Raw genomic sequence first — 11,792 nt, 5'->3', positions numbered from 1 at the left:
AGAGAGAGAGACCTCATCTACACACACACACACACAGAGAGAGAGAGAGACCTCATCTACACACACACACACAGAGAGAGAGAGAGACCTCATCTCACACACACACACACACAGAGAGAGAGAGAGAGACCTCATCTACAACACACACACACAGAGAGAGAGAGAGGACCTTCATCTACACACACACACACAGAGAGAGAGAGAGAGACCTCATCTACACACACACACACAGAGAGAGAGAGAGAGACCTCATCTACACCACACACACACAGAGAGAGAGAGAGAGACCTCATCTACACACACAAACACACACAGAGAGAGAGAGAGAGACCTCATCTACACACACACCACACACAGAGAGAGAGAGAGACCTCATCTACACCACACACACAGCACAGAGAGAGAGAGAGAGACCTCATCTACACACACAACACACAGGAGAGAGAGAGAGACCTCATCTACACACACAACACACACACAGAGAGAAGAGAGAGAGAGACCTCATCTACACACACACACACACACAGAGAGAGAGAGACCTCATCTACACACCACACACACACACAGAGACAGAGAGAGAGACCTCATCCTACACACCACACACACACAGAGAGAGAGAGAACCTCATCTACACACCACACACACACAGAGAGAGAGCAGAGAGAGAGACCTCATCTACACACACACCACACACACACAGAGAGAGAGAGAGAGAGAGACCTCATCTACACACACACACACACACAGAGAGCAGAGAGAGAGACCTCATCTACACACACACACACACACAGAGAGAGAGAGAGAGACCTCATCTACACACACACACAGAGAAAGAAAACACACACACACACACAGAGAGAGAGAGAGAGACCTCATCTACACACCACACACACACACACAGAGAGAGAGAGAGAGAGAGACCTCATCTACACACACACACACACACAGAGAAGAGAGAGAGAGAGAGACCTCATCTACACACACACACACACACACAGAGAGAGAGAGAGACCTCATCTACACACACACACACACACACACAGGAGAGAGAGAGAGACCTCATCTACACACACACACACACACACACAGAGAGAGAGAGAGAGACCTCATCTACCACACACACACACACACACACAGAGAGAGAGAGAGAGACCTCATCTACACACCACACACACACACACACACAGAGAGAGAGAGAGAGACCTCATCTACACACACACACACACACACACAGAGAGAGAGAGAGAGACCTCATCTACACACACACACACACACACACAGAGAGAGAGAGAGAGACCTCATCTACACACACACACACACCACACACAGAGAGGAGAGAGAGACCTCATCTACACACACACACACACACACAGAGAGAGAGACCTCATCTACACACACACACACACACACACAGAGAGAGAGAGAGAGACCTCATCTACACACACACACACACACACACAGAGAGAGAGAGAGAGACCTCATCTACACACACACACACACACAGAGAGAGAGAGACCTCATCTACACACACACACACACACACACACTTACACACACACACACACACACACACACACACACAGAGAGAGAGAGCTTTTTATTCCTGTGGCTCCACAGATAAATGATGGTGGTTCAGATGTTCAGTGTGTGTGTGTGTTGCTGTGTGTTGATGTCATCACACGCTGTGTTGTGATTGGACAGTGAGTGAACATCAGAGGATGTGTGAGGAGAGACTGGCTCCTCTGCTGTCGCCTTCAGAGACGCTGAGCGAAGAAGAAGCTGCAAGACTGGGGAAGAAGGACCCTGAACAAGAGGTGAGACACCTGTCTGTCTGTCTGTCTGACTGACTGTCTGACTGCCTGTCTGTCTGTCTCTCTCTCTGTCTCTCTCTCTCCCTGCCTGCCTGTCTCTCTCCCTGTCTGTCTGTCACCTGTCTGTCTCTCTCCCTGCCTGTCTCTAACCTGTCTGTCTCTAACCTGTCTGTCTCTAACCTGTCTGTCTCTCACCTGTCTGTCTGTCACCTGTCTGTGTGTCCAGGTGGAGAAGTTCCTGTCAGCCAACACTCAGGAGCTCAGTAAAGACAAGTGGCTCTGTCCTCTGAGCGGGAAGAAGTTCAAGGTGAGTTCATGTTACCTGTGTGTGTGTGTGTGTGTGTGTGTGTGTGTGTGTCCTGACGGAGTGGTTACCGTGGTAACGCCTGTTGTTGTCCAGGCTCCGGAGTTTGTGCGTAAACACATCCTGAACAAACACGCAGAGAAGGTCGCCGCCGTCAGACAGGAAGTCGAGTTCTTCAACAACTTCCTGCTGGACGCCAAGAGACCCGCGCTACCTGAGAGCAAGCCCCTCCTACCGCCAGCTCAAGGTGAGGCCTGCACACACACTCACACACACCTGTGGTCCGTGTGCCGGTGAAAAGCACTCTGGGAAACGTAGGAGACGCAGAGGTGACGGCTCTCTCTCTTTCAGCCGCTCCACCTGGCGTACCTGGATTCCCTGGGCAGTCACCGCAGCAGCAAAGCCTTCTGGGATATCCACCTGGAGTCAGACCTCCCATGCCGGGCTTCCCTGGTACACACTCACACACTCACACACTCAAACACTCACACTCACACACACTCACACACTCCTCCATCACTGAGCAAATGTTTATAAGAAGCTGATCTGCACTGAAGGAGCTCTGATTTCCCACAGTCTGATGAGACACTCAAACGCATCGTGTGTGTGTGTGTTGCAGGCGGAGGACCTCCCTACCCCCCCAACCAGTTTGGGGCGGGCCGTGGTAACTATGACAACTTCAGAGGTCATTTAGGAGGAGGAGGGGGAGGGGGAGGAGGGTTTCCTGGGAAACAGCGGAACACCAGGTGAGAAGCTTCAGTGACAGAACACACAGGTATTGATTAGATATTGGTTATCTGTAACTCTCTCTCTCTGTGTGCAGGGGCGTGCGAGGAGACCCGCGGTCGATCATCGAGTACAGAGACCTCGACGCTCCGACGACCTCGACTTCTTCTGAACGAGACGACAGGATGTTTTTTAAACTTTTTTATTCCTACGTTTCCCATGATTCCCTTCATCTTCCCTCCATCATTTGCTTGTTGTTTTTTTTCTTTTTTTTAGTTAGAACAGAAACTGTAGGCTGTGTGTGTGTGTGTGTGTGTGTGTGTGTGTGTGTGTGTGTGTGTGTGGATCAGGACCAATGTAACTCAGTGATGATCTGATTCGTTCCACTTTCCAATAAAGATCGAAACAGGAAGACTGATGATGTGTGTGTTGTGGTCACTCATCAGTCACTGATGCCAGTTGAAGGTCACACTTTCATGTATTCCATCAGTGATACTTAACATTTGAGAGAGAATACTTTATGCCATATAGTTCAGAGAGTGACTGGTCAGTTTCAGAAATGCCCATGGAGAGAATTCAGGTATTCTAATTGTTTTCATGTTTGATGCGTCCTTACATTCTAATTAATCACAATGATCAAGATTGTAGAGAACCCTGAGTGAAATCAGCAGGTTAACTTTATAACACAGGCCTCAGGTGTGGTGTGTGTTGTGGTTTCTTTAGGATCCTCAGGTGAAGTCAGGTGTGCCACAGTAAAGAATCCAACCACAAACAATACAGTTTAGAATTTAAATACAAATTTATTTTTGGCAACAAATGTATAAAATTTTTCAAATCTATAGAGAACTGAAAATATAAAGGATATAAATATATACTAGGTGACTAGGTGACTTTTGAACTCAAAGCATCAAACAGATGGAAAAAAAAAAGACTTTCCACAGCAGAACTGATTTCTGTCACTGAAATGAATTGAACATCAATGCTCAACACAAAATACTGTAGTAGAAAAGCTGAAGCAGCTCCAGACATGAAGATAGAAAACATTTCAGCAGCTGATAACATGAAGCATAGTTCCACAGTGATGAGGGACTGAAGCAACAACCCACTGTTACACACTGATACATTAATATGGACAGAATCCCCTGAGGTCACAATCCCCTCCACCACGATAAGGTGGCAGATTAAGATCACATGACTGGTCCAGTGTGGAGGACCAGACTTTGATTTAGAACACTGATTTCCCAACTTTCTCCTGTGACTGAACTCTTTGTAACAGCCAGTTTGTGACACATTTCTTTGTCACTGTTTCTTTACTGGATTCTTTCTTCAGTTTGTTTCGGGTCCAGTTACATGTGGATGTTGGAGCTGAGCTGAGAGACGTCGTCATTTCTACTGATATTTTGTCTCAGACAGTGGTTTGTCTGCTGCTGTCACAGGTTTATACATGTCGGTTATTTTACATTTACTGATTATATTTCATAACATCTGTTCACCTGCTTCTTCATCAGCAGCAGCAGGAGGAGGAGGAGGAGGAGGAGGATTCTTCTTCATGTGTCTTTTAGACATGAAGATCCCCAAAGCAACAACAAGAGCAACCACAGCAACAACTGAGAGACCAGCTGCCAGTCCAACATGTCCTCTGCTGTCTCCACCTGTTTCTCCTCCCTCCTCCCTGTCTCCCTGTGTGTTACCTGCAGAGTAGAAGCAGGTGTGAGGTATCAGTGTCAGGTAGGTGATGACTGAAGAACAGAACAGAATCCATTTCCTCTTCAAACTCCTGTCAGACATTATCTACTGCACTTTGATCACATCACTCATACCAGCTGTTTTCTACAAAGTCTCATCAACAACATCTTTAGAAAACACCAACATCTGATCTGTGATCAGCCTTCACTCTCACACCAACAACCAGGAAGCTGCTGCTCCAAACACAAACACACAAACACACAAACACACTCAACTCCACTGACTCACCTGAGGAATGAACATCCAGGTCAATGATGCTGATGGGCTCAGTGTTCAGGTAAGATCTCTTCCTGCGGTTTGTTCCTCTCTGGACGACTCGACACTCGTATCTTCCTGTGTCCTCTCTCGTCACATTCTTCAGAATCAAAGACACGTTACCGTCCTTCATCTGTCTGTCCACCAGATCCACCCTGTCCTGAAAAGATGAAAGCTGGTATTCTGTAACAGGCTGACTGCCCCGCTGCAAAAAGACATATTTTTCTGTCTTCAGATCAGGTCTGGTCCACTCTACAACTATGATGTTGGTGTTTGGAGCTCGACATGGCAGAGTGACGGTCTGTCCAGGATCAGCTGTGATGTTCTGAACTGAAGGAGAGAGAGAAAACACAGGTCAGAGGTTAAAGGTCAAAGTGTAACTCCTCACTTCACCATCAGCCAATCAGAGAGAGGGACTGTCAGAGAGGAACCCTGGTCTCTGCTCCATACAAACATGAGAGCAGCTAGCTGCCAGCTGCCAGGTCTAGCCTCTCTGTCATCAGCAGTATTTTGGTCTGACTTTCGGAGGTCTGGGATTGACGCCTGTCTGTCTGATTTTACAGGGATTAGAAACACTTTTCAACTTTTAATGCTCTCAATAAGCCCCGACCTCCTATTCCATCTCCGTAGCGGAAAAACGGCGCAAGGTTCTCGCCTTGTGTAAAATTGGCTAGTGTCCTGCTAGCTTTAGCAGCGGAATGTCGCAGCTAAACCACGTTTGTATAACGGATAGTTAATCATTCAAACTTCAGATGTGACAGAAAAAGAGACCAACTCTCCAACAAAGTGCTATAATTCACACACCTGATTAAATTTACAACCGAAAACTCACCCTGAGAGTTACCTCCAGTCCCAGAGATCAGAGATGCCAACAGAAGTACGGCTGCCGTCCGCATGGTGTCGAAGCTGGAACAACAGGTAAGTGATCGGTTGGTTAAACATGTGTAGATAACATTATTTTCTATATTCTGACATTAAGTAAGGTTAACGGTCAAAACCTTTTGAATGTTGCAGAGTACTTTCACCCCAAACGTGTAAAGAAGGAGCTCGTGACACACACAGTCGAATGACTCAGCTGAACAGGTGAGCTGCCGCCGCTTCTTCTTCTGCTTGAGTTTCCGGCAGACTGGACGCCTCGCGCCACATTTCTGCCTCCCACAGGCTGTGATCAGATTGCAGTTCGAAGTGCAATCCTGTTGGAAAGGAGGATAGCTAATGACTAATGATATTATATATATATATATATATATATATATATATGAAGAGCAAAGAGGTAATAAAGGGGATAGCTGTGTATTTCCCTGATAGGAAAAAGTTCATGAATGATCTGACTGCTACACATTAATTTGAACAATAGATGTCGCCAGTGATCGCTGTTGAAGGAGGCTTCAAGTAATGAACCTTTTGGGGGAACCAATCGGCCGGAAAGCTTCACAGCTTCAGGAAGCTTCATTTGGCCATCATCATTAACCACCGGTTCTTTATTTGCGATGGCATCAAACATCAATGGTGCCACCACCAACTGGCTCGGAAGTGTAACTACATTTTTGTTGCTGTAATGCAGCGTTAAGTCTGATATTCTGGTTACTGTTGTTGGTAAGGTTTGAATTTTGTGTAGTCTTTCAGTTTCACTTCAGTTTCATCTAAATTTGTTTCATTTTTCTGATGTTTAATCCATGTGTCCAATCTGCTGTAGCTGAAGACTACTGAAGTCCATCAGAGCCAACACCTTACCATACACCTCTGCTGACTGATGGTGTGCAGCTACACAGTGTGTGTATGTCACTTCTCAACCACACGTCAGTGGGTAAAGCAGAGAGCAGCTGTCAGACATGCAGGTATGAAATCACCTCCATTTCACTTCCCCTCAACTAAACCACAGTCATACAGGAAGATACAGTCTGTTTCTACTAATATGAAACTTACTTGATGAAATCCATACTTTAGGATAATGATTGATCACTCACTTCACTCAGGAACTCCGTTAAACAATAAGTAAACTATTAAAAAATAAAAGAGCAGCTTCCAGTTGTTCCCTCACACACAACACACACATCCATCAGGGTTAATCTCACTGTCAGTGAACACATCATGCATATATTGTTATTTACATTCTGCTGGATTCTCCTCCTGAAAAGTCTTTATCACTGAATGCATCTGCTTTAGTGTAACTAAACAAAGAAACTGTTGTCTCTGTAGCAGAAACCACAACACCCCAACCACAGGCTCAGAGGCAGGAGGAGGGTTTTCCTTTGAAAACAAACTGATCAGAGAGCAGCTCTAACGTCAGCACAGTGTCAGGATGGAGGAAACGTCTCTGCTGTCACTGCTCTGTGAGTAAACTCTTTATGATTCTATCTGATCTGTAACAGCTGGAGTCCTTTATAATCCCATTTATGTCACTGTCTGCAGCTGCAGCTCTCCTCCTCTCTGCATCAGTTTACAGCTAAAACCAAACCTGTATCATTCAGTGTTTTTACTCTGTTGAAGCTTTAAACCAACCTGAGTGTCATTTCTCTGTAGTTGTGAGCTCACTGCTGATCTGCTCAACAAACCAAGGTCAGTAAACTTGTTCTGTCTCTGTTTGACTCTGACTGACTCTGTGTAGGGAGCTGTTGACCTGAACAACTGAGGAAATGGATTTAACTCGGAACTGTGTCTCAGATCTGTTCCTCCTGCACAGTTCAGTGGTGGGAGGAGGTCACCATGTTTACACAGTAAATGATAGCATATGAATACAATGTTTAAGACTAATTATCTTAACAATGGAATAAGAAGTATAAAATATGCACAGGCTGCTAACAAAGAGGACAAAGGGAGGGAGGGCGTGTATCACCAATATACAGAGCTAAATGCAGTGCACTGCACTGCTACAGTGTACCTGCAGCCTGTAGTGATTTTACTATACAATAAGTGAAGCTCAAGTTCACTGTTCGCTTGGTGCAAAATAATTAATGTTCATTAACAGTTATTCATCATTATTCTTATTAGTTTATTTCTAGATAATGCGAATCACTTCCCGTCAGCTAAAACACTGGCATCAACAGGAGGCTTGTTTGTACCAATATGCAACTCTGTTTATAAAATCAGCAGGATCATAATCAGTTAGTCACTTCATAACAGAACTCTGTCTCAGAATAATAACACAAAAATAAAAAGCCCAGAATCTCTTAAAATAGCAGCTTCAAGTTTAAACTGACAAAGTTTGCTCTGATAGTAAAGTCTGTCATTCTGTATACTTAACTCTTCCAGCTCCTTGAGCACAGCCTCTTTATTTTTGTCATCTGTCTGATGCTCACCCTTACCAGACTCTTTTAGGGGGACACTGCTCCATAGTCCACTTTTATAGGTGATAACAAACGCTCACCACCCACTGCACCCTCCTTTTCCTCTGCATCTGCCTCATTCATCAGGTTTATGAGTTTCAAGGTGGCTTGTCCAATGAAGATATGTGGGGAGGGAGGACTGCCTCCTGACCTGCTCACTGCTTTTTTGTCTCGTAACTTGGACATCCTTTTCAGTGCTGAGATGAAATTCTGGATCAAAGGTCCACTAAATAAAGAGAAGGGCTGACAGTGGCCTCTCTTCTGTGTTCCTAAGTCCAGGGTTAAAAAAAAAAAAACTTTGTTGCTGGATAAAGTCTTGACATGGTGTATAAACAACACAGAACAACACAATGCATAAACTCAAACAAAGCAACTCAGCTGACACCAGTCTCATCAGCAGTTCAGCCAACTACTGCTGCTCATTCCTGGTCACCAGCTGGTTTCTAGTTGCTGGTTCGTCCGACATCAGCTGATCTCCACTCCACGGCCTGGCTGACCCCTGCTCTTCACTTCCTGACGGTGGTTTGACCAACACCGATGTCAGCTCCCCTGTCAGACGTCCTGTCGACTCTTTCATCTCGTCTCCTGTTGGCAGCCTGGGTTACACCAGACCCTGTGTCCAGTCAGCTATCTGACTGACACCAACTTCAGTTCTCCTGTTTGTGGCTCAGCTGACTCTAGCACCAGAACTAAATCATCTCCATTTACAGATGGATTGACTGTGGACTGATGAATAACTAAACTGAGATGACTCTGTTAACCCCTAACCCTGACTCCAGTTTACTTTTGTTGATGTCATTAACCGTGGTGTTCACTTTCTAATTCCAACTTACAATGTGAATGTTTGAATGGTGTTTTCAATACTACTGCACTGAAGCTTTGGAGAAAAGTGTTATTTAGTTTAACTGGAAATGGATATATCCTCCTCTTCTTCCTCTCAGCTCGTCTGACTGTGAGTCCCAGCAGATCTCAGTTTTTTAGAGGAGACTCTGTCTCTCTGAGCTGTGAGGAGGACGACAGCTCTGCTGGATGGAGGCTGAGGAGGAACACAACCAGAGGAAACAGGACTGAATGTGTTGAATGGGGAGAACCAGCTGGTTCTTCCTGTATCATCAGCTACACCTTCACCTGGGACAGTGGAGTTTACTGGTGTGAGTCCAGAGAGGGAGCAACCAGTAACATCATCAGCATCACTGTCACTGGTAAGATCAGACTGTGGAGTTAGTATTGATGAAGCTGTGTGTAAATGGATGAAATGCTGTAGTTTGTCTCTGTGTTGAGGTGGATCAGTGATCCTGCAGAGTCCTGTCCTCCCTGTGATGGAGGGACATGATGTCACTCTGCACTGTAAAACAAAGACCACTCCCTCCAACCTCCCAGCTGCTTTCTATAAAGATGGCTCCCTCATCAGGACTGAGCCTACAGGTCACATGACCATCCACCATGTTACCAAGTCTGATGAAGGCCTCTACAAGTGTAACATCAGCAGTGATGGAGAGTCTCCACCCAGCTGGATCACTGTCACAGGTCAGGAGCTTCACTTTGATTTCAACACTTATTTCATCCACATCTTCACCTGACCAGGTGACTCTCTCTCTACAGGAAAACCTACAACCACAAACCTGCCGACTCCTACTGTGACTCCAACCTCTGCCTCAGCCAGGGATGGAGTCCTATGGTCCCTCCACCTCATGTTCATATTGGTCCGTTACCTGGTGGTGTTGTGTCCGTACTTCATCTCCACTGTCCTCATGGTGTCTTTATATCGACACAGACCCACAGGTAACACTCTGAATCATTCACTGACCTTACAGTCAGTCAGTCAGTCAGTCAGTCAGTCAGTCAGTCAGTCAGTTGTCTCTAACAGTTGATAAATCTTCTACATTTTCTCTCTAACCTGCTCTGACTGTAGGAAACCACCTGCCCGTCTCCATGGTGATGACCCCGCCCACCCAGGCTGAGCAGGGATTGGATGATGACTATGATGATGATGATGTCACCACAGAGCATCACTTCTGACCTGAATACTGATTACATTGTAAAACACAGTAAAGTGAAGTCAGGAGTTTATTTGACTGAAGCTGAGAAAACAAAAACTTCAACAGGTCAAATCAACAACTTTAATGTTCTATGAAACGTGTGTGTGTGTTTGGAGTGAGAGGAGCTGAACAGGTGCAGCAGTGAAGGTGGATGTGGTCTCTTGTGTTGGAGTCAGACTGTGTTTCAGCTCCACCTGCTGGTCATTAACCAGACAGACCTGCAGCAGCTGCACTCAGTCAACATCAGTCTGCTCTTCCACCATGTTCTCATCTGTTCTCCTGCTCTCACTCACTCTATTTATTTTACTGACTGATTCAGCAGCTTTTATTCTGATTCTGAGTCAGTTTTACTTTGAGGAAGTAATTCTTTTCCAATCAGTTTCCTTTTTGCCTCTGATTTTGTTTTTGGTTTCTAATTATTGTTATTTACATTATTAATACGTATTAATACTTTCCTACTGATACAAATGTAATTCCACATTCAGTCAAGATCTTTATTCTTGTTCAAATGTCTCACACTCTCAGTTAAAAATATGTTTCATCATATTTTATTTTTGCAGAAAGATGAAATCTGAAATTTGGAATCGCAGACCTCTGGTAAAATGTTTATGTCTGCACTCTGTTATATTAAAGATCTTAAATGACATAAAGTTAAAGGAACTATGTTTTTACAGCCTGTCCAATAATGAATCATGGAAAATGAATCTCAGTGAAGGCAGGAGAAAGCAGCCGGCTGTAAATAAGAAACAGGTCGAGTATCAGGGAATCAAACAACAGACCTCAAACCTCATAATCAAATCCTCCTTCAGATTTTCAGTTTTCTAAGCATTGAAAGGTTACAATGGTTTGGTAAAGATAAATCAGGTGTCAGGTGAGTTCTACCTGCTGAGAGCTGCATGTCTGTTATAGGAACATGTGCAGCGAAGCAGAAACCGAGTTAAACCAGCTGACAGTGTTAGCAGCCTGACAGAGACACACTGAGAGGTTGTAGGATTCCATAACTAAGAAAGGAGGAAACTGAAGCTCCTCCTCTTTCCTCAGAACTCACCTGTTCACCTCTGGAATTCATTTCCTTCATTTCCTGAACAGATAATGAAGTGTTTTTTTATTCAGTTCATTCAGGACAAAGTGTCTGGTGGTTTCCAGCTGAAGAACTGGATGAACTGAGCAGGTTTTAGAGGGTCTGAGCTCTGTGATGAAATCTGGATCATAGTGTGACTGGTTTGGTCTCTGTGTCCTCACAAGCTCATGTGTCCTCACTTGGACCAGTTCCAGTCTCGTTCTTATTCTTACCTCTGCTTGAGATAAACAGGTTCTGAACTACAGTTCCCATCATGCTTTGGGTGACATCAGCAGGAAGCATCATTCAGCTGTGGACCTGAACCTGTCTGGTCTTCACATGTTAGTGAATGTGGAACATTGAAATCCCTGTTTTATTCTCCTCATGATCACTTCCTGTTTCCACTGTAACCATGGAAACAAATCTCAGTGTTACAGTGATGTGAGTGTGAAGCTGCTCAGCCTGTTTCTCTTCATTCAAACAGCTGCTTCACTGGAAACTGATGAATAACTGGATAAACTTTGA

The 11,792-nt window shown here is 44.9% G+C and overlaps 3 protein-coding genes across 5 annotated transcripts; 2 read left to right on the top strand and 1 right to left on the bottom strand.

The window, feature by feature from the left end:
- Positions 1-1,569: 1,569 nt before the first annotated feature.
- Positions 1,570-3,260, top strand: LOC108891966 (serrate RNA effector molecule homolog). Of its 2 annotated transcripts, XM_018689363.2 has the most exons (6): positions 1,570-1,814; positions 2,038-2,118; positions 2,212-2,362; positions 2,467-2,568; positions 2,735-2,861; positions 2,939-3,260. In XM_018689363.2, exons 1-6 carry the CDS (start codon positions 1,719-1,721, stop codon positions 3,216-3,218), a joined length of 837 nt encoding a protein of 278 aa, XP_018544879.2. In that variant the 5' UTR covers positions 1,570-1,718; the 3' UTR covers positions 3,219-3,260. The 2 variants fall into 2 exon arrangements, with proteins under 2 accessions (XP_018544879.2, XP_050923845.1); XM_051067888.1 differs by having other exon boundaries at positions 2,735-3,260.
- Positions 3,261-4,239: 979 nt separating this feature from the next.
- LOC108891970 (putative butyrophilin subfamily 2 member A3) lies at positions 4,240-5,997 on the bottom strand. The gene is made up of 4 exons (XM_018689368.2): positions 5,841-5,997; positions 5,675-5,748; positions 4,816-5,172; positions 4,240-4,532 (listed from the first exon to the last, which is right to left on the bottom strand). The coding sequence occupies exons 2-4, from the start codon at positions 5,736-5,738 to the stop codon at positions 4,318-4,320; spliced, it is 636 nt and encodes a 211-aa protein (XP_018544884.1). The 5' UTR covers positions 5,739-5,748; positions 5,841-5,997; the 3' UTR covers positions 4,240-4,317.
- Positions 5,998-6,277: 280 nt separating this feature from the next.
- On the top strand, positions 6,278-10,869 carry LOC108891969 (Fc receptor-like protein 5). 2 transcript variants are annotated; one of them, XM_018689367.2, is made up of 8 exons: positions 6,278-6,438; positions 6,539-6,680; positions 7,042-7,175; positions 7,366-7,401; positions 9,110-9,370; positions 9,450-9,695; positions 9,771-9,950; positions 10,081-10,868. In XM_018689367.2, exons 3-8 carry the CDS (start codon positions 7,145-7,147, stop codon positions 10,185-10,187), a joined length of 861 nt encoding a protein of 286 aa, XP_018544883.1. In that variant the 5' UTR covers positions 6,278-6,438; positions 6,539-6,680; positions 7,042-7,144; the 3' UTR covers positions 10,188-10,868. The 2 variants fall into 2 exon arrangements, with proteins under 2 accessions (XP_018544883.1, XP_050923843.1); XM_051067886.1 differs by lacking the exon at positions 7,366-7,401 and having other exon boundaries at positions 6,279-6,438; positions 10,081-10,869.
- Positions 10,870-11,792: the final 923 nt, after the last annotated feature.

The sequence above is a fragment of the Lates calcarifer genome, unplaced genomic scaffold, assembly GCF_001640805.2.
Source record: "Lates calcarifer isolate ASB-BC8 unplaced genomic scaffold, TLL_Latcal_v3 _unitig_2068_quiver_942, whole genome shotgun sequence".
Lineage (NCBI taxonomy): Eukaryota > Metazoa > Chordata > Actinopteri > Centropomidae > Lates > Lates calcarifer.
Note: the sequence above shows the minus strand (reverse complement) of the source record. Positions and strands in the feature narration are given on the sequence as shown.

Coding starts and splice junctions, on each gene's coding strand:
- LOC108891969 (XM_018689367.2), top strand. CDS start 7,145: ATGGAGGAAACGTCTCTGCTGTCACTGCTCT. Junction 9,371..9,449: donor CATCAGCATCACTGTCACTG/GTAAGATCAGAC, acceptor CTCTGTGTTGAG/GTGGATCAGTGATCCTGCAG. Junction 9,951..10,080: donor ATATCGACACAGACCCACAG/GTAACACTCTGA, acceptor CTCTGACTGTAG/GAAACCACCTGCCCGTCTCC.
- LOC108891970 (XM_018689368.2), bottom strand. CDS start 5,738: ATGCGGACGGCAGCCGTACTTCTGTTGGCATCTCTGATCTCTGGGACT. Junction 5,173..5,674: donor GACTGGAGGTAACTCTCAGG/GTGAGTTTTCGG, acceptor TCTCTCCTTCAG/TTCAGAACATCACAGCTGAT. Junction 4,533..4,815: donor CCTGGATGTTCATTCCTCAG/GTGAGTCAGTGG, acceptor TCTACTCTGCAG/GTAACACACAGGGAGACAGG.
- LOC108891966 (XM_018689363.2), top strand. CDS start 1,719: ATGTGTGAGGAGAGACTGGCTCCTCTGCTGTCGCCTTCAGAGACGCTG. Junction 2,119..2,211: donor TGAGCGGGAAGAAGTTCAAG/GTGAGTTCATGT, acceptor GTTGTTGTCCAG/GCTCCGGAGTTTGTGCGTAA. Junction 2,569..2,734: donor TCCCATGCCGGGCTTCCCTG/GTACACACTCAC, acceptor TGTGTGTTGCAG/GCGGAGGACCTCCCTACCCC.